At 38.0% G+C, this 20712-nt stretch overlaps 1 protein-coding gene across 4 annotated transcripts in view; it reads left to right on the top strand.

The window, feature by feature from the left end:
• Positions 1-20712, top strand: part of LOC144688897 (casein kinase I) — a 93341-nt gene that overhangs the window by 39825 nt on the left and 32804 nt on the right. For all 4 annotated transcript variants that reach the window (XM_078555918.1, XM_078555919.1, XM_078555916.1 and 1 more), the window contains exons 3-7: positions 5733-5773; positions 12040-12109; positions 15929-16077; positions 17901-18135; positions 20002-20087. In XM_078555918.1, coding sequence (XP_078412044.1) covers positions 5733-5773; positions 12040-12109; positions 15929-16077; positions 17901-18135; positions 20002-20087 — 581 coding nt within the window. The remainder of the gene's footprint in view (positions 1-5732; positions 5774-12039; positions 12110-15928; positions 16078-17900; positions 18136-20001; positions 20088-20712) is intronic.

Raw genomic sequence — 20712 nt, 5'->3', positions numbered from 1 at the left:
GCCAACTATCATATCTGTTTCCCTTTAATGTCATGAAAATATTGATCAAATGACCCCTTAACCTCTACATTCCGAGGAATACGTCCCTAGGTTGTGTAATTTCTCCTCGTAATTTAACCCTTGGATGCCCAGGTGTCATTCTGGTAAACCTATGCTACACCTCCTCCAGTATATATTCCCTAAGGTGTGGTGTCTAGAACTGCTCACAATATTCCTGCTTGGTCTATCCAGGGTTTCTTATAGACCCTATTTGTATAGGTCTATCTATAGACTTCAATCTCCTTGTATTCTATCCCTCCAGATACAAAGGCTAAAATTCCATTAGCCTTTTGATTATTTTCTGTATCTGTTCATACCATTTTAGTGATCTGTTTACCTGGACATCAAGTCTTTTTTTTAATTCATCTATGGGATGTGGCTAGGCCAGCATTTATTGCCCATCTCTAATTGCCCTTGAAAAGATGGTGGTGAGCTGCCTTCTTGAACCGCTGCAGTCCCTTGGGGAGGGAGTTCCAGGATTTTGACCTGGTGACAGTGAAGGAGTGGAGATATATTTCCAAGTCAGGATGGTGAGTGGCTTGGTGGGGAACTTCCAGGTGGTGGTGTTCCCATGTTTCTGCTTCCCTTGTCCTTCTAGATGGTAGCAGTCATGGGTTTCGAAGGTGCTGCCTAAGGAGCCTTGGTAAGTTTCTGCAGTGCATCTTGTTGATGGAATACTGTTTACCTGGACATCCAAGTCTCTGTGGACCTCTACTGTTTCTATCTTTTCGCCAATTAGGAAGAATCCCGTTCTGTCGTCCTTCAGTCTGAAATGGATGACCTTACATTTGCCTCCATTGAAATCAATTTGCCACAGTTTTGCCCATTCACTTAATCTATTAATATCTCTTTGTAATTTTATGCTTCCATCTTCATTGCTGCAATATTGTCTATCTTTTGTGCCATCAGCAAGTTTGGGCATGTGACTTTCTATCGACATTGAACAATTGAGGGCCCAATACAGATCCTTGTGGGACACTACTGGTCATGTTTTGCCAATTAAAGTACCTGCCTATGATCCCAACTCTGTCACCTGCTGCTTAACCAATTTGCTGACTAGGTCAATAATTTGCCTTAATTCCAGGGGCTTCAAATTTAGCTAACTCTCTCATGAGGTGCTTTATTGAATGCCTTTTGGATTCCATGGCTACCCCCTTGTTCACTCTTTAGTCACCTCTTCAAAAAAAAAAGTTTATATCCCTAAGAGGAAAGGGCTATATTTGCCAAAAAAGCCATGGGCAACTAAAGAGATAAAAGACAGCAGAGGTATACAAAAATGTATAAATAGAAAAGATCCTGAAAATGTTTTATTGGGCAGGTGCTACACTTAACAAATCCATGTTACTTGTCTCCAAACAGCTGAAAATTTTCAAGGTATTCAATCGCACTATCCTTAATTATAGCCTCTAGCAATTTCCTGGCAACCGGTTTTAGATTAACTTGACTATAATTCTCTTCTTTCCCTCTGCCACCTTTATTAAATAGTGTAATTTTCAAAGAAGTGGTTACTCAGTCAAGAAAACTTTGGAAGGTTATACACTGGGACCCTGCCTTATACACTGGGACCCTGCTTTATACACTGGGACCTTTGCTGTTATTTGTAACTTTCCCATCTCCAGGATCTTTTCTGTTTTTACATTTTTGTATACCTCTGCTGTCTTTTATCTCTTTAGTTGCCCATGGCTTTTTTTTGGCAAATATAGCCCTTTCCTCTTAGGGGTATAAACTGGCTCTCTGTCAGAGTAAATTATTTTATTGGACACGACCACTGATATGTTGTTTTACCCATGAACTGATTTGTCTGGTTTACTGCAGGCTGCCTCCGTCTCATCCATAGAAGTCAACCTTCGTTGAATCTAAAATCTTAGCTGTTATGTGTTATTACACATTATGATCGCTATTAGCTAATTGTTCATACACCACTCAGCTGTTAACTAAATCACTACAGAATCGAGCATGACATACTCCCTTGTTAGGTTCTAGGTCATGTTGCTCCAGCAAACTGTTCCAGACATGCACAACAAATTCCCTACCTTGACAAATGCTAGTATCTTTACCCCAGTCTCTATGAAAATCACTCTGCCTTTGCTACCTGCTGGTTTAAACATTTGCATTGATACAATCTGCACCTTCACAGCTGCTACAAGAGTCTATACACAACTCCCATTACATGCTTAAATCCTTTTCTATTTTTTAATTCTATAAGTATACACTGCATGCTTACCTTATTATATCACTTGACATTGAAGCGATTTTTTTTCCTCAAGCACTAAGGCTACTTCAGCCCCGCAACCATATTACCTACCTTTCCTATAGACCTTACAAACCTGGTATATTTAGTTCCCAGTCCTGACCATTTAAAATGTGTCTCAGTAATGGCTACCATGTTATATCCTCCAAATTGAATTTGCACCTTCAATTAATTCAGTTTGTGCCTTATGCTCCTGTGCTCCTCCTGCTTAATGTTTTACAGACAAATTTATTTCTCTCTCCTGGTTTAATTTCTTTATATCATTTAGCTTTCCTATTACCTGCAGCACCTAAAGCACAATTTCTGACATTTACTCTACTTTCTTCCCTTTTTGTTTGTTTTCAGACTATTATCCTCCGGCCTTTTTCACTTGAGCCCTCCCCAACTCCCCACAATTTACTGGTTTAAAACCTCTGTGACTACCCTGTTTATTCTTTCTGCTAGGACCCACGCAGTTCAGGTGGAGTCCATCTCAATGATACAGTACCTTCCTGTTCCAGTACTTCTGCCAGTGTCCCACACTGCTCTTTATAACCATGTATTCACCTCTATAATCTTGAACTAGACCTAATAACCTGTGTCTAAACTTACCAATGTTGTTTGTTGTCGATGAATGACAACTGGATTGTCCCCCTTCTGTTCTTCAGCCATGAGAAGACGTCCTGAACTTCCAATCATGGCTGCAGAAAACTGTATCTATCCCCTTGACTATACTGCCTCCTACCATTACCACATTCTTTTCTACTCCCTCCCAACTTGAATAGCCTCCTGTACTGTGATGCTGTGGTCAGTTTGCTCATCCACCCTGCAGACTTTGATTTCCTCATTTTGAGATGGAAGAGCAGTCAGCTTTTTTAGCCACAGTACAAAGATCAAGTCAAATGAGAAGACATTTTTATCATCCTTGTATGTATGTAATTCCGTCTGGAAATATAAATGCAATAAACAGTAAAGTAAAATAATACATCCTGATTGCAGAAGACCTTGCATAGAGTAAAATTGCTGTGTGTGGAAATTACTATAGTTGCAGAGAATATTCTGTTCAGTGTGCTTTGTTCAACATAAGCTGTCAACTATTTACTTACTTTCTTGTTTCGTGTATGAGCTGTACATCAGCTCCTTGGAGATTTAAATAAGTTGCTGAGTTTTGAGAAATGGTAACAAGTTTTGAGCAAGATAGCCTACCTATACAATTTCTCTCAAGAATGCACCGATTCATTTCCAAATCTAGTAACCCTGGATCCTGTTTACTGACAGGAATTATTATAGCCTCCTTTTTGAATCTTGCCAGATACTCCTGTCATTCTTAAATTGAAACCATGAGCCCTGGTTAGTGAATTTTGTACACAAGTAATTATCTGAATCCACGTTCCACAAAGTCTTTATAATAAATCTTAGTTCAAATCACCACTCTTTTCAAAGGTATTTAGTCTCCCCTCATACTCCTGTCCCTTTAATTCTAGAATTAGCCTTTAAATTATCCTTTGCACTCCTTCCAATAACTCGTTATTCTTTTTCAAATAGGAAGGTAAGGGCTATAGTCATGGCTGCAGATGTAATCTCACAAAGGCCAGATATAATTTTAGAACAGCCTCTCTTGACTCATAAGGAAAGAGAGAATTTATAAAGCACTTTATAAGCCAGTGGTGTATTTTTGAAATACTGTCGCTGTTATGGTTTCAGAAACATGGTTTTTGAAACACTGCATTCAATTTGTTGACTAATGGGTAAATGTTGGCCAAGACACTGGGAAGTGCTCTCCCACTCTTTGAATTAGTGTTTTGGGAAGAAGACCAAACTGATGTTCTACAGTCATGGAATCATCACCAGTATTTATTCTTATACATACCGGAGTTTTTGCTTTGGGTGCAGTTGCAATTTGGGTGTAGATTGCGCTCAAAATTGAGCTTGTCTTGAGAAGCATTTTTTTGCCAAGTTTCTGGCCAAACTTGTTTGCATTTTGCCAAAAGTAAAATCTGCCACGAACCAGTGCACTTGAGCATTGTTTCAGAACATAATTATATAAAATTTTTCATTAATTTTTTTTTAAATGTGGTAATTTGGTGTAGTTTTATTAATTCAAGTGAAAATGGGTTTTATCACCAAAATAAGCATTTTAATCAGTATGTTTACTTCGCCACCTGAGTAACCTGGCTTTAAATAACAGAAATTGACTTTGGAAAACTATACAGAGCCATTTACTAGTTATATTGGTGTACAGCAGCTAAATTTTAAACGCTTTTGCCTGGAATTTGCTGTCAGTGGCAAAGTGACGGTGAATGCCACTGACCTCAGAAAGTTGCCCACAAAGATGTAACAAGGTCTGTAGCATAGGTTTCATTTTTACCGACATTAGTTTCATTCTAGGACCACCTAAACGGGACCTCTGAAGTCTAGCGATAATGACTTTAAATAGGCTGAGCAGCCAGTTACATTAAAGAATTCTCACATTCAGCAATCCAAGAAGCAGCAAGCATGTTTTATCATTCATTTTTATAATTTCACCGAAATTGAAATGAAGATTGATCCATACACATGGATTTAATGTAGAAGCTGCAATATAAACAAACATTCATGGAATTGTGAAATTAACATTCCACAAATTTAAATTTAACTTTTCGGGGCCAGAGAGACCGTTCGTCAGTAATTCTGACTTAACGCACTGTTTAAAAACTCCGTTACGCCTACACCACAGTGCAAGTTTTAAGTAAGAATAATAATGTTAAACAGTGGATGTTTACGTTAATTCTGTGATTTGCTATAAGATTTCCGCCTGAGTATTTCAATAGCACACCCTGTGGAGAGCGGGGAATTGATGCCAGCAACTTGCAGATTCCTGGCTTTAACTGCACATGTGTTGACGACGAAGGTTCCTGTCAGTTTCGTAGAGTGATGACTTTGAATGCTGACAGTTTCATTGTGATCATCACCGTAAAATCCAGACCATTGTTTGTTTAAAAGCTTTCAAAACATGTCCGTTGTTGTCCTTGTGCTTTTTTTTAAAAAAAAAGCTTCAAATAAAGACTCTTGAACAGCCTCAAACAGGCGCAATTAGTGGAAATTCGCAAATGGTGATGAATTAGATCTGGGAGTGCGGCCAGTTTTGTGGGCAATGTTTTTTTTAAACTGGTGCAAACAATTGTGGAAACTCAGTTTGTGCAAAATGTAATTTGTGTGTAAAATTCCTCAATCTTTTGTGCTGGTTAGCTTGATTTTGGTTGAATTGCACAGAGGAAAACAGTTATACCTAACTCAAACCCCTGCCCATGATTAATATTATAAAATATATCCATAAATTAAGTATTTTTGTTTTTCTACAAGTAAAGCATTATTACAAAGGAATTTGCATGTCAACCTGAATTAACAGCAATACTGCATTACTGATGAATCATCTCCTACAATTTTTTTTTAACTCATTGCTCTTTTCACGTATTTTACCCAGGAAAGAATTTGTACACAAATGAATATGTGGCCATCAAACTGGTAAGTTGTATTTATGTTCCATAAATACCTGGGTATAATACAAATATAGCTCTCTTAATGTGTGTGAATAGCAGCAATAATGCTGAATCCCTGAACCGGTGATTTCAGAAGTGAATGTCAATACTATTTTGATTTCAACAAAAAGCCTAGAAATTGAAAAACAGTTAAAATTACACACCAAGCAATGACAAGTGTTTGAATGAGAGGAAAGGCTGAATATTTGCTGGGCCAATGTGTACTGAACCAATATTCTTAACACATAGTAAAGTAAAATCAGTGATTACTACAGATAAGATAGCATGAATTGATAATTTGTATGTTCCACTGCCAAAAAAAATTAAACTTTCCCTCCGATTTCACTTTTTTAAAAAAAAGAGAACAATTTGACTAGAAATGATTGTAGGGCCATAATGCACTTCCAAATTTGGATGGCGCTGGTGAGCCACATTTAGATGACAATATAAAACTGAAAGTACAAGTGCTTTGTAAAACACTCTAGGATCATTCTTGATTTTAAAGTACAATTTTCTAGTGCTTTAGAACGTTATACCCCTTACATTCATCATGGAACGAAATGTGGCATTATTCTGCCCAGCAGTAAAACTATATTCTATACACTGTAGCTAATCAAATTGTGTTAACTGTTTTTCCGGGGTATTTGCAAGTGCATTTCAGTACTGAAAATAGATGAAAATATAATGGATTGGTTCTGGTAGTGGACTAGCAATCTAGTGATCATGAGTTCAAATCAACCTGTGACATGTTGTGAGTTGAAGTAATTAAATCTGGTAATTTGTTAGTTGGTGCCAAGAAAATAAACTCTTTTATAAACCTACCCAGTTGTACTTGAGGGAAGGGAATGTAAGCACTTATGGAACTGCTAAACGTAGCCTTCCATCTGCAGTAGTTCAGGGCGGTTAAGACCAATATGATAATTGCACTCCACATCCCAAAACATTTTTTAATTGATAGTCTACAGTCTTTGAGTGTCCTTCCCAAAAAAATTGATAGAACTATAGAATGACCTTTTGTGCTGTAACCTGTTCAGTTGGTGTCGGTCCTCTGCAAGAGCAGCTTATCCCTGTAGTCCAGCAAATTTATTCCCTTCAGGTGCTTATTCCCTACAGGTGCTTATCCAATTCCCTTTGGAAAACCACAATTGAATTTCCTTCCACCACTTTTTTTTTGGCAGTGCATTCCAGATCATAAACCCTCGCTGCATTTTTTTTAAATGATGCTTTTGCCTGTTTTGCCAATCACTTTAAATCTAAGTCCCTTGGTTCTAGATCCTCCAGCTAATGGGAGCAGTTTCTATCTATTCTATCTCGACCCCTCATGATTTTGAACGCCTCTATCAAATATGCTCTCAACCTCTCCTCTAGGAAAAACAACCCCAACTTCTCCAGTCTGTTGACCTAACTGAAGTTCCTCATCCCTGGAATCCTTGTTGCAAATCTTTTCTGCATGCTCTTTAAAGCTTTCACATCCTTCCTAATGTATGGTGCCAGAATTGGACACAATACTCCAGTTGAGGTAGAACCAGTGTTATATAAAGGTTAATAACTTCCTTGCTTTTGCACCCTATACCTCTATTTAAAAAAGCTCAGGATCCCATATGCCTTTTTAATGACTTTCTCAGCCTGCCCAGCCACTTTCAATGATTTGTGTGTATATATACTTCCAGCTCTCTCTACATCATCCTTACACCTCCATTTAGAATTATATCCTTTAGTTTATATTGCTGCCCTTTGTTCTTCCTACCAAAATGCATTTCTCTGCATTAATTGCATCTGCCATATGACTTCCCATCGTACCAGTTTGTCTATGTTCTCTTGAAATCCATCACTATTCTCCTCACAGTTCACTATACTTGCAAGTTTTGTATCATCTGCAAATGTTGAAATTTTGCCCTGTACTCCAAAGTGTAAGTCATTAATGTAGATTAGAAAGTGTTTCTAATACTGACTCCTGAGGAACACCACTGTATAACCTTTGTCCAGTCCGAAAAACGACTGTTCACCACTACTCTCCTGTCATTCAGCCAACTTTGTATCCATGTTGCCACTGTCCCTTTTATCCCATGGGTTTCCAACAAACCTGTTATGTGGGCTATTATCAAATGTCCTTTGAAAGTTCATGTACACCATTTCAACCTCATCAAACCTGTCTGTTACCTCATCAAAAAAACTGTTATTTAGACACGATTTGTCTTGGTGATAGTTAATTTTGCCCGGATTGTCATTTCTAAAAGCTTCCCCTCCACAGAGGCTTAAGTGACTTGTCAATAGCTGCTGAGTTTTATCCCCTCATTCATTTTTTTTGGACAAGGGTGTAATATTTGCAATTCTCCAGCCCTCTGCAATCACCCACATACATCTAAGGAGGATTGGAAGGTTGTAGCCAGTCCCTCCACAATTTCCACCTTTACTTGCTTCAGCATCCTCTTATGCATCCCATCCAGCCCTGGTGAATTACCAACTCTTGAGTACAGCTAAACTTCCTTGTACTTCCACTTTATCTATTTTTAGCTCATCTCATATCTCAGCTACCTCTTACACTATGACTTTGGTAGCATCATTTCCTTGGTAAAGACAGATGCAAAGTGTTCATTTAGCAACTTAACCATGCCCTCAGCTTCCATGCTTAGGTCTCCCATTTGGTCCTTAATCAGTCCCACCCCTCCTCCAACTGACCTTTTTTTACTATTTATTTGCTAATAGAATACTTTTGGACTCCCTTTTATGTTAGCTGCCAGTCTCTTCTCATGCTCTTTCTTTGACCCTCTTATTTGCTTTTTCACTTCCTCTCTGAACTGTCTATATTCAACCTGGTCCTTTCTTGTATAACAACCTGACATCTGTCATATGCCCCCTTTTATCTGCTTAATTTTACTCTATCATTTTTGTCGTTGAGGGAGCTCTGGCTTTGGTGGCCTATCTCTCCCCCTCATGGTGATGTACCTCAACTGTACCTGAACCATCTCCTTTTAAAGGCAGCGCATTGTTTTAATGCAATGCTGCATGCCAATCTTTGATTCAAATTTACCTAGAATAGATAATCTCTGAACCCATTGAAATCAGCCTCCTACAATTAAATATTTTTACTCTAGATTGCTTCTTGCCCTTTTCCACAGCTGATCTCAACCTCATGATCACTGCTCTTTAAATGTCCCTTTGCTGATACTTGATCCACTTGACCCCTTCGTTAACCGGAACCAAATCCTCCAATGCCTCCTTCCTCGTCTGGTTGGAAATGTACTGCTCAAAATTCTCCTGGCCACATTTCAGAAACTCTTTCCCTTCTTCCATTTACACCATTACTATCCCAGTCTTTATTAGGATGGTTGAAGCCCCCATTTTCATTATTCAATAGTTCTTGCAATTCTCTGTAATTTCCCTGAAAATTTGCTCCCCTATATATTTCCTACTACTTGGCGGTCCTAAGTTAGTAGCTCCTAAGCACGTTTAACAACATTGTAATATGAATTTCATTGTTTACTGTATGCATTAAAACAAAAAGGCTTATTATTGAAAGGTGTCATGCTCACGCAAAAACAAAATGGAATTCAGGTCAGGTGACCTTTTTTTCCCTACCGATACACATGGGACTACAAGACCTCCAAGCTAATCCTTATCTCTCCCTGTCTATAAGAATAACATTCATAATTATACATTTCAACTTGAGTAAATTCTCAGCAGCAGTGGTTGTGGTACTTTAGAGTACCAGCATGCAGATATAGGGGTTTGGCATTTTGCCTCACTATGTTTTAGATCTCAACTCACTGATATAAGGAGAAGGAACTCTGAGGGCAGATGATGCAGCTGCTGAGTGCCTCCTGGTGGTCAGTGTGTACATTTCTATTCGGTGTAGCCATAATATTAAAGTATTGTATCCCTTTTTATCACTTGATTTAAATTTTGAAAGGGGAGCTTGTTTTTGACCAGTCTTGCATTAGGTGTTGGGACTTAATTTTCAAACTTGGCTTGAAGCCTTACTTCAGCAGGATCCAAACTTTTTCTTAAACTCCAACTTTTGTGTGTATGTTTAATAACTTCATTTGGCTCAATCAAAACTAATTGTCAAAATGCAAGTGACTAGTACTTCATAACTGGTTTTCTAATAAATTGTTTTCTATACGTGATTAGTGAAGCATATAAAAGTGGCTGCTAATATTTTGTTTGTGACTTAGGCTGCATCTCCTAACTTTGATTGCTGTTCTTGCGACTCACATTATTAACAACAAAATGATGGGATTGTTTAGCTCGGTGTAAATGTTAGCTACTGGCAGAGTTTGTTACTGGAGGTAACAATGGTAAATTTGAAAACTGAAAAACATACATCTGATTAACATTCAGTCAGTAAATAAATACAGAAAAATTATTTTCAATATTTGCATGCATTTATCACTAATGCATTTGGAAGTAACAAAGCAGTGCTATATCAATTTAGTATAAATTGCAAGATTGTTATTTTCAGCATGTGACTGGAGGAATAGAGAGAACTTTTTAAAAGTGGAGCTGATGATAAATCTGTTTATAGGAGCATAAATGGTTTGACTCATCTTATTTTGGCAGTAATGATTTGTTAAAACAGCTGCTTGAATTGCCAGCTGTGTTTCTATCTGATGGAGGAAGGTAAACTGGCTAAAGAGGTTGGGATAGATTCACTCTCTGGAGCCATTACAGTAATGTTAAAAAGGTTTATGGACAATTAGGGTTGGCAAATTCCTATATTAATTGAATTAAACATGAAGTGATTTATAGCCATGAGTGTACTGGATACAAAATGGTAGAGATCCTTTAACATTTTGTTCAGCTAATTGCTTCTGACCTACAAGTCACTCTTTGGTTAAGAATTTCCCTTAAACCTCCATGTTCATGGTGTAGGGCATTTTCTGTAGATGACAATTATCCCAAGACCTGAAATCTTCAACTCTTTTATATTGCAATCACTGGTCTAGCATGTCCTGGATTAACAATGACCTCTAACTGTAATCCCTAATTGCAATTTTGGCCACAGGTGGTCATATAGGATGTCCACTGTATTCTTTTGAAAAATGAAAATACCACACCATCCTGTATGTATAGGTTGTAAACCATTATGTATGGATTGAATAATACATAGGCATAGGAAGCTATGAGCACTACGGCACTTAGGACAATGAAAATATAATCCATCTATGTGGATTAAAATATTCCTTTCAGAACAGTTTGTCTTAAGTTTTAAGTTTGCAGAAGAGGTTTACAAGAATAGTTTCAGGAGTGCGAAACTTCAGTTATGAAGATAAGTTGGGACTGTTCTCCTTGGAGAAGAGAAGGCTAAGAGGAGATTTGATAGAGGTGTTCAAAATCATGAGGGAACTGGACAGAGTAGTTGGGGATAAACTGTTCCCACTCGTGAAAGGATTGAGAACAAGAGGGCACAGATTTAAAATGATTCGCAAAAAAAGCGAATGCAGTGTGAGAAAAAACTTTTTCACACAACGAATGGTTGGGTCTGAAAAGCACTGCCTCGAAGTGTGGTGGAGGCAGGTTCCATCGAGGCATTCAAAAGGGCATTAGATGATTATTTCTATTCAAATAATGTGCAGGGTTACGGGGAAAAAGCAGGAGAATGGCACTAACTTATAATGCTCATTCGGAGAGCTGGTGCAGACACGAAGGGCCGAATGGCCATCTCCTGCACTGCAGCAATTCTGCGATTCTGTAAATGAAAGCCTTTCGAGGACCTTCACAATGCATCGCTCTATGTAAGTGATACAAGTTTTCAATATACCAGAGAGTTCAGTTCTCCGGTCAGAGCTGATGCCTGTTGGAGTGTTCCTCAGCTGTTCATTCCATAACCACCTGAAGTTAGACCTGTTATGTCACTTCTGATTAATAGCATACTGGTAGGGCATGGTGTATATTCTGCTAATTAACAGGTTCTCTTACTGCTAATGCTTTGGCTATGTAAAATTTTAATTAGCACTAAGAACAAAAATGTTGTACTCTTGATGTCAAATCAGTTGGCTTTGCCTATTGCCATAGTCAATTAATTTCTGGCGTTTATTTGCATTTTAGAAAAAAACAGTCTCATTGGAAGATATAAAAGAAACTTCACTGTTCCATCACAAGTCATAGCTGATTGAAGTTTAATATCAGCCAATTTTGACCTGCTAAGGAAATTCAAGCATTTTAATTATCCTTTATCACTTGAATGAACTGTGAAAACTGTTAAATTTAACAAATTCTAAAGGTACCAATATTATTTTACATGTTTCCTAGGAACCTATAAAATCCAGGGCTCCGCAACTTCATTTAGAGTACAGATTCTACAAACAGCTTGGAAATGCAGGTAGGAAATGAGTTTCGTAATTGATGAGGTGGTTGTTTGGAAATGCCTGTCTTTTGTATAGTAGTAATTTGCAAAATTAATATCTTGAATATTTTTGTTAAAATCTTGATTTTGAATATTTGGTTTTGTCCAAGGGTTTGTATTAACTTTTTTTTTTGGGAAGGAAAACTTACAAACCCAGAGTAACTCCCCTCGAGTCGAAAGCTAGGCACTGGAATTTGTGGTAGGAACAGTAGGCGATGACTCCTGTCTTCTCAGTATTTAGTTGGATGAAAAGGCAGTGTGATAAATCGGAGGCAGAGAAGGGGTTGTCTTCCTTTTGACTTTCCATGAGTAAAGCCCAAAGACCTGATTAATAGAAAATTACAATTGCTTTCTATTTGAAAAATACCCATCTGTAGGTTAAATTACTTGAAAGTTGTGAAGGAATGATGAATCAGATGGATATCAATCTCAATATTGGCTGTTAACAAAACTTTATAATAAATCAACCTAAAAGATTAGTCGAGCTGATGTTTCATTAAAAAGGATTCCCTTTCTCTCTTCCATGTTTCATATCTCTACTAGATAAACTGGCTTCTGGTGGAATGTGGTCCCACAAGTTGCAGGAATCTTTCATGTGAGCTTACGATAGTGAATGTCAAGCAGCTATTAACCATGAGAGGCATCACAGTGTGCCAACCCCGCCGCCGCCGCCCCCCCGCCCCCAGTTAGAGCCTGCCTTGATCATATGTTACATTGATGAGCACATAGGTTTGCAGAACTGCATGTAAATTCATAAGATATACCATTGTGGATATGTGAATCTTCTGTGATGGTTGAGTTTTTACAAGAAATATTACAAATTCAAATTCTTATTCAGCAAATTCATTTGTTGAATTATGCTGGTTAGTAGGTATGTCCCTTGCTGACTCTGATTAGAAAGCTGCTTTTATAATTCAGGCTTGGTTAGCTTTAATCAAAGATTAACAAAATGCAGCAGCATAATCCTCTTGAAAGGTTTACAGATTTTTAAAAATAATACCAGGTGTTTTGACAGTTTCTGACCTTTTGTTTATTAGCTCCTTAAAAATAACTAGCTTTACTTGGTATTTCCAGGACAGAAATAGTTCATTTGGCCCCGTAAGCTCATGTCATTGTTTATGCTCCACACGAGCTTCCACCCAGTCTTCATCCAACTGTATCAACATATCCTTCTATTCCTTTCACCCTCCTGTTTATCTAACTCCTCCTTAAATGCACCTATGCTGTTTGCCTCAATTACTTGTCATAGTGAGTTCTACATTCTAACCATTCTCTCTCGGTAAAGAGTTTCTCCTGTATTGGATTTATTACTGACTCTTTTATTATGGCCCTACTTCTGGTCTCGACTTCAAGTGAGAGCATCTTCTCTAGGTCTACCCTATTAAACCCTTCCATAATCTTAAATGCCTCTATCCGGTCACTTTTTCTCCAGTAAAGCTCCTAACAAGGCCAGATTCCGCTACTGATCTAACAAGTAACAACAACTTGGATTATAAGAAAAGATAGGTTTAGGGTGCAAGTTTTGATAAAATGTATGAAAAAGGTTTCTTATTTGATGAATTATTTCAGCTGGTTGGATTTTAGGAGATGGTAGGAATAGTGAATTACACACATTATATCTGTAATGTCCCACATTATACTGCACTTTTGGGGTCAGTGTTTTGCTGCTGTTTTTCCTCATAATTCCAAAAATACAGTGTAGCTTTGTTAGTGCTAACCAGACTGCAACCATATTAATCTTAGTGCATTTTTTCAACTGCTGGCTGTACTGCCTCCTACTGTATCACTGATGTCTTGTCTTTTTGGTTTCTGTCTCATTCGAGTTATCAACAGTCACAGATTGCAACTCTTTCGAGTACAATCACAGTTCTTGGTTTCCGGGAGTGGGACATGAACCCACAACCCTCTGATTCAAAGGCGAGGGTGCTATGAACTGAGCCACAGCTGACACTTCTGGTTTCTGTCTCATGATGCAGAGACTGCAGAACATTCCTAACCATTCCCTGATATCTCTAACCTTGTTATCTGAGGTGACCTCATAAAAATCGAGGGACCGGTGTGTAGTGAATAAGTATATATTTTTTGAATGTTCCTTCCAGTCTGTGGCATATTGAAGCTAATTATAGTTTCTTTGCTATCCCTGGTTGAGATCAGTTAACTTGGTACAAACTAGCCTATGGCTAGTGGCACTGTATGCCTGTATGGCTGAGTGGCACTCAGCACAGTAACTCACAGGATTATGAGGAGGGCTCCAAAATGGAATACTGCTCCTTATCCGCTCCCTGCCCACCCCCACCACCTGACAAACATCTAAACTCAAGCTGAAAAACTGTCTCAATGTATTCTAAAATCTTTAAATTTTAAGTGGATGCACAAAGCATGACAAAATGCTGGTTCATATTGTTTACCATTTTTGAAATGGTAAGTAGTTGGGAAGCTAAAATTACTGTAATTGCAAATTGTTAAGTTTATTTGGTTATGACAAGGCGCTAATTTCTATATATACTTTCTAAAGTGCTGCATGCAGAATTTTTATACTTCCATTTCTGTGGAAGTTGCTGATGTCTTTTTTTCCCCTCCCTTTTTTCACCATCCTCAGTATTCTGTGAAATATCAATGGTGCAATAGCATTCAGCTGTGAAAATATATCCAGTAGGTCAGAATTCTCAATTCTCAGGAGAAAAATGGATTTAGCTTTTCAAATGCATAAAGCATTAGGACATAAGCAATAGACGTGGGCTATGTGGCTTATCGAGCTTGCTGTGCCATTTAGTAAGATAATGACTGTAGTTCTACATTAGCTCAACTTTCCTGCCTTATCCCCGTTTTCTTGCTCCCCTTAATGCACAGAAACCTGTCGATCTCTGTCTTGAATATACTTATCAACTGAGCATCCACAGCCCTCTAGGATAGAGAATTCCAAAGATTCACGACCCATTGAATGAAAAAAATTCTCCTCATCTCACTGATGTCCGGTCCCCTTTCCTGAGACTATATACCTTTGGTCTAGACTCTTCAGCCAGAAGAAACAGCCTCTCAGCATCTACTATGTCAAGCTCTTTCAAAATTGTTTATGTTTTAACGTGATCGCCTCGCATTCTTCTAAACTCCAGAGAGTGTAGGCCTATTCTACTTGACGCCTCCTCATAAAACAGTCCTCCCATTCCAGGAATCGATCTTGTGAACCGTTGTTGAACCCCTGTACTTGACGACATCATCTTTTCTGCTTACAGTTACTAAGTGGGAATGTAAGCAATTAACTTGAATGGTAAAGTTTTGAGGCTTTTTTTTCCAGACCAGACCTGCTCTGGGTTGACGAGCTCTGCCAAGACCTATAAAAGACATAAATGGGTCAATCCTGGGGATGGTCATGAAACTTCCCAAACACATCTGCTTGATTAAGAGTATGGGTGGAATATCCAAAAAGGAGAGCTTGAAAATAGGCCAAGATCCAGAGGCAACCCAACTTGGCTACATTTTCTATTTCTTAACTGGACGACCGCCCTAATGGTGCTAGGCTCAGCCTGGAAGGTGTTGTCCTTAACTTCATTGTACCTACATTTTGTTTAGTCAAATCAGAAAGAAAAGTAAATATCAAAAAGCCTCCCAGAAACTGGAGCCCACTATCTTGATGCCTCTGCATTAGATATTGTGAGCTGTTCAGTATACTCTTGAAATTATGCACATTCTTGGTAGTGTTGCTTTTTTTGTGTGTCTACTATTGTGATGTTAATTTTATGAAGTGGAGCTTATCATAAGCTGTTCATCATCAATCAATTCTTCTTTTGAAAACAGAGGGAATTCCTCAGGTTTACTACTTTGGCCCTTGTGGAAAGTACAATGCCATGGTACTAGAATTGCTGGGACCTAGCTTGGAGGATTTATTTGATCTTTGCGATCGAACGTTTTCCATTAAAACCGTATTAATGATAGCTATACAGTTGGTAAGTGTGACTAACCAAATGATTGGTATTTGTTGTGTCGGTTCCTGTTTATAGAAGCATAAGTGAATAAATGACAACCCAATATTGTACATTTTGCTAATTTATGATATAGTGTGGCAGTTATGAAAGCGGTAAATTCAGATGCTCTAAGTGGCCCCTATCCATATTCTTATAAGTTTTTTTACAAGATATTGAAGATGGGGTCTTATGGGATATATTTTCATGTACAATTGCCCACATATAGATTTTGTTTTCCTAAGATATGCTTTTCTTCCAAACATCCTATAACTAGCATTTCTAAATGCTTTTTGCTTTCTGTCTATAAGAATTCCTCAACCTGATTGGCTGTTCAGCCCTTGTTGACTTCATTGTCCCCAGATGTTAGAGATTCCCCTGGAGCTGGTGCCAGGATGAAATTGGTATCATAATGGGAGAAATCAACAAGATAGAGCTCGCTAGATCTTTGTGGGCAGCTTTCTTCAAGTGAGCGCTTTCCTTTTGCCACTGACCACAAAATCCAGGTCACTTTATTTTGTATTGCTTGATGATGGGATCTGTAGCCGATATTAGCTGAGCATCGTTTTGGCATCTGAATTAGCAGGTCCCCATGGAAATATTGTTTTTTTTAAAATGCCTTGATGGTAGGATCTTAAATGTGTGATTTATAATAACTCTTTCGATTTTAGTGTGGCATAGAGACAAATATTTTATATTGAAATTACTGCCCTTACAATAAACCTTTTCCTTTAATTACCTGATTAGCTATATTTGGAAAAAAAAATCTAAATTCCTGAATGCAAAATATAGAAAAGCTTGTAAGAATACTGTTTATGCTTGAACCAACAGTTAATTCTTATATAACCTACTAATATTTTGCCTCAAAATTCCATTCTATTCTAAACCCAATCACTGTTTGCCTTGGGGGTGAAACTTGTACAACATGTACATCAGAACTTCCCTTTAACTATTTTCCTTGCTGCTCCTGAGAAATATTTAATCAATGCATATCGCGAGCTCAACTTTTAAGGTGAACAGCGCTGCCACCAATTGCTATTCTCTGTGCCCAAGTAGCTGGATTCCAAGGTGTAAGCAATATAGTCTATAAAATACAGAAGGATCTTATTACTTCAGATTCATAAATGAGGTAGAACTTCTCTGAAGTGCAGTTTGAGACTATAGTTAAAGCACTGCTTGTCCACATACATGTTCATAAGTCTCCCTGTTGCAAATTGCTTAAGCTTGTATTTGTGGAAACTGGGTAGTGCAATTGTTTAGTCAGTGGACTTTCAGCTGTCTGTTCAAATCCAGCCCTGAATGATGAGAGGATTTTCCTTCTGTTGGCTGCAACGTCTCATTGTGAAGTGAGTTTGGGTGGTTTTAATCCGATTCCCAGTGGACATGAGCTTAGAACACAAAGCTGACAATTGTCAATCTCGCCAGCGTCACAGGATAACTGGTGTGAAAGATGAAAAATCTCTCGTACTAATGCAGTAGAGGGTGCTCTTAAAATGGGGTTGAGACATTTTAATGGAGCTGAGCAAAGTAAGTTGTACATTGTTTCTCAAAAGTATGAGGGAGAACCTGAGATTGATATTTAAAAGTGTATGAGCTATAAAGAGATTTCAAGACTGAGGATTGGAGCATGGAGAACAAAAATTGTAAGGGGAGACGATTTTTAGTTTTAATTTTAACCATTACTTTAAAGCTGTTCTAATTTACTGTAGTGATGGAATCAGTTGTGAACTTGAAGCTGCTGCACAATTTTAATTTAACCTTAGTGTTGAAATAACTGCCTAACCCACATTATTACCTTGTCTTTTCAGATTACAAGGATGGAATTTGTACACAGCAAAAGTTTAATATACAGAGATGTTAAACCAGAGAATTTCCTAGTGGGTCGACCAGGGAGCAAACGACAACATACCATTCACATCATAGACTTTGGCCTTGCCAAGGAATACATTGATCCAGAGACCAAAAAGCACATCCCATACCGAGAGCACAAGAGCTTAACCGGGACAGCACGATATATGAGCATAAACACACACCTAGGCAAAGGTAATTTCTTACTGGTATGATTTGAAAGGGAAATACTGATTTTTGAAGAAGCTTCTTTCTGTGAGCCTGTTGAGAAGTGATGACATTTGCCAGATTGAAACTGGGAGTGGAACAGTTGTACTGCATGTTCTACAATACAGCTTCAGAATTCAAGATATTAGCATCATTGCTAACTTCAGTGATTGCCTTACCATGTCTTTGTTGATTACCTTTATAGCCTCTTGACTGTTCCACTCTGAATGCATTTAGCATGAATTAAACAAAACATTCTGGATAATATTTATTAGGAGCCACTCAGGATCAAGAATCTGTGTAAGCTAACTAACATAGTCTCTGTTTCTCCAATATGACACAACTCTGTTCTACAATAATTTTGGATGTGTCTGATAACTACATAAGAGATTACAACAGACTCAATGTTTTAAGATGTGAGATATGGGTAAGCAGTAAACGTGAAGAGAAAAAAATGAGAATCAATCCCACGGGTGAAGCCTCTCCCACTGTTGCACTCAAGCACACAGACCAGAAATCAGGCTCAATTTCCATTGTATGCTGAGTTAGCTTATCTCTGCCAGGCCAGCAGTTGCTACATTATAGATAGTCTCAACGGCCTAGGCTTCTGATTAGGAAAATCAGCTCCGGTTCCTATTCCTGTTTGCTATCTAGTTGCTTTTGCTGTAACCTCTGTGTTGAGCTTAAATCAGGCTCGGCTGTCTTCCTCTCGATGTTCCAATATCCTGCTGGCCTCTGGCTGGTATAAATACAATGATCACTTGCACAAGACACGGGGAGACATGTACTAGCAATAATTAACATTTTAAGGAAAGGAGATAATTTGGTCAAGGGATAGACAGAGAGATTGTAACTTCTTAAAGGATTTTTTTAACATTAATAAATATGCAATAAAACTGATACATAATTTGCAAATTTTTGTTTATTTTACCTAATCTCTCTTTCAACAAAAGCCCAGTGTTTACAGCTAATTATTGACAAGAAAGGGTCAATTGATTAACACATATTATACACACAAACTGATTATTCAGCTCATCAGCCTATAGTTAGAATTGGGTAAGGGAAAATAACAGTGTCGCTTTAACAGTTTTGCCATATACAGCCATGCTGATCCTGCTGATTTTGCTGTGTATAAGGCCTTGTTCGAAAAGGTTTTCACCTTTCCATTAACATCAGACTTTGCATCTTCACCCATTCTCACCAAAAAAAAGCTATGTCTTGTCATTTGTATTCTCAAACACCGTGTAATTCTTACCTAGTGTCAAAAATAGTTGTGTTGGAACTAGTTGCACCAGTTGCAGTTGTGTTCTGGTGGAATCCGTTTTGTTGATCTTCAGCAATTATTTAATTTTTATTTTTAATAAACCTGGTCTATGCCACATGGTTTGAGGGTTATTTTATCTAGTATTACTCAGGAGGGCTTGTGTTACTTCGTGAGAAAATTACAGTAGCACTGGTTATAAGGGTTTGATTTTGCATACTGCTAATATTACCAGAAATTGTTGTGTAAGGTCACATGTTGGTTGATGGAAGACTCATTTAAGAGAGTGGTCCTTTCCTCAAATCAACTGAAGTTGGTGTACAATATTTTCAACTGCCTATGATTTCAATAGGAAAATAGTTTTGTGCACAATGGAATCAAAAGTCCAGGGAGATGTTGATTTTCAATAAGTTTGTAACTGATTGTCCCTCTCTGCCTCTTGTCATACCCCAGCAAAAACACGATTATGTAAAACTTTCTGAAAAATGCAACATCACTCAGACAAATGACTAAATTACACACGTTATAAAATTTGACAACTTGGATGTTAACTTTGCTGATGTGAGTTTATTTACTTGTTATTTTCTTTATAGAACAAAGTCGAAGGGATGACCTCGAAGCATTAGGCCACATGTTTATGTACTTCCTGCGTGGTAGTTTGCCTTGGCAAGGTTTGAAGGTGAGTGAAACTCCAGTCTGTCAGATTTAGTCCATCCATGTAAGTAAATGATTTTTCTATAATATACCCCATTACATTTACTAAATTCAGTAGTAGGATTTATAAATGGGCAGTATGAAAATGTTGGTTTAATTTGCAGTCAATTTCTGTTTTATATCCTTTTAAACTTGTATAATTTATCATGCTATGCTGCGGAGTGCTTGACTACATCATTATAAAACTGAAGGGATTAAGCTCAGCAAGCTAGCAATTTTGGCTTAAGTTCCAGGGAAGAGAAATCAAATATTAATACGACATTCCTTTTTGATTGTCCCATTTCTGAATAGTTGAATTTATTTGTGCCACAGCACGAGGGGGAGCATTTCCTGCACACCCATCAGTCAGCGGCTGTAGTGTTGACCAAGTGCACTTGCCCAACCATTCCTGACACCTTTCCGGTTGGCAATAGGCGTTAGTGTTTCTAAATTGCTTTTTCCCTTCTTTGGGCCCCAGTATGTTAGGCTAGTACAGCTAAGATGATAGGCAGGTGAACTTCTTTCAAAGTAGTGCTCTTAAGTTGCTCACTAAGAACTACACAGGGCTGAGTTATCTTCCAGTTTCTTTCTCTTTCTGATGAAATGGCTAG

This window comes from Cetorhinus maximus, chromosome 13 (genome assembly GCF_964194155.1).
Source record: "Cetorhinus maximus chromosome 13, sCetMax3.hap1.1, whole genome shotgun sequence".
NCBI classification, from domain to species: Eukaryota; Metazoa; Chordata; class Chondrichthyes; order Lamniformes; family Cetorhinidae; genus Cetorhinus; species Cetorhinus maximus.
Note: the sequence above shows the minus strand (reverse complement) of the source record. Positions and strands in the feature narration are given on the sequence as shown.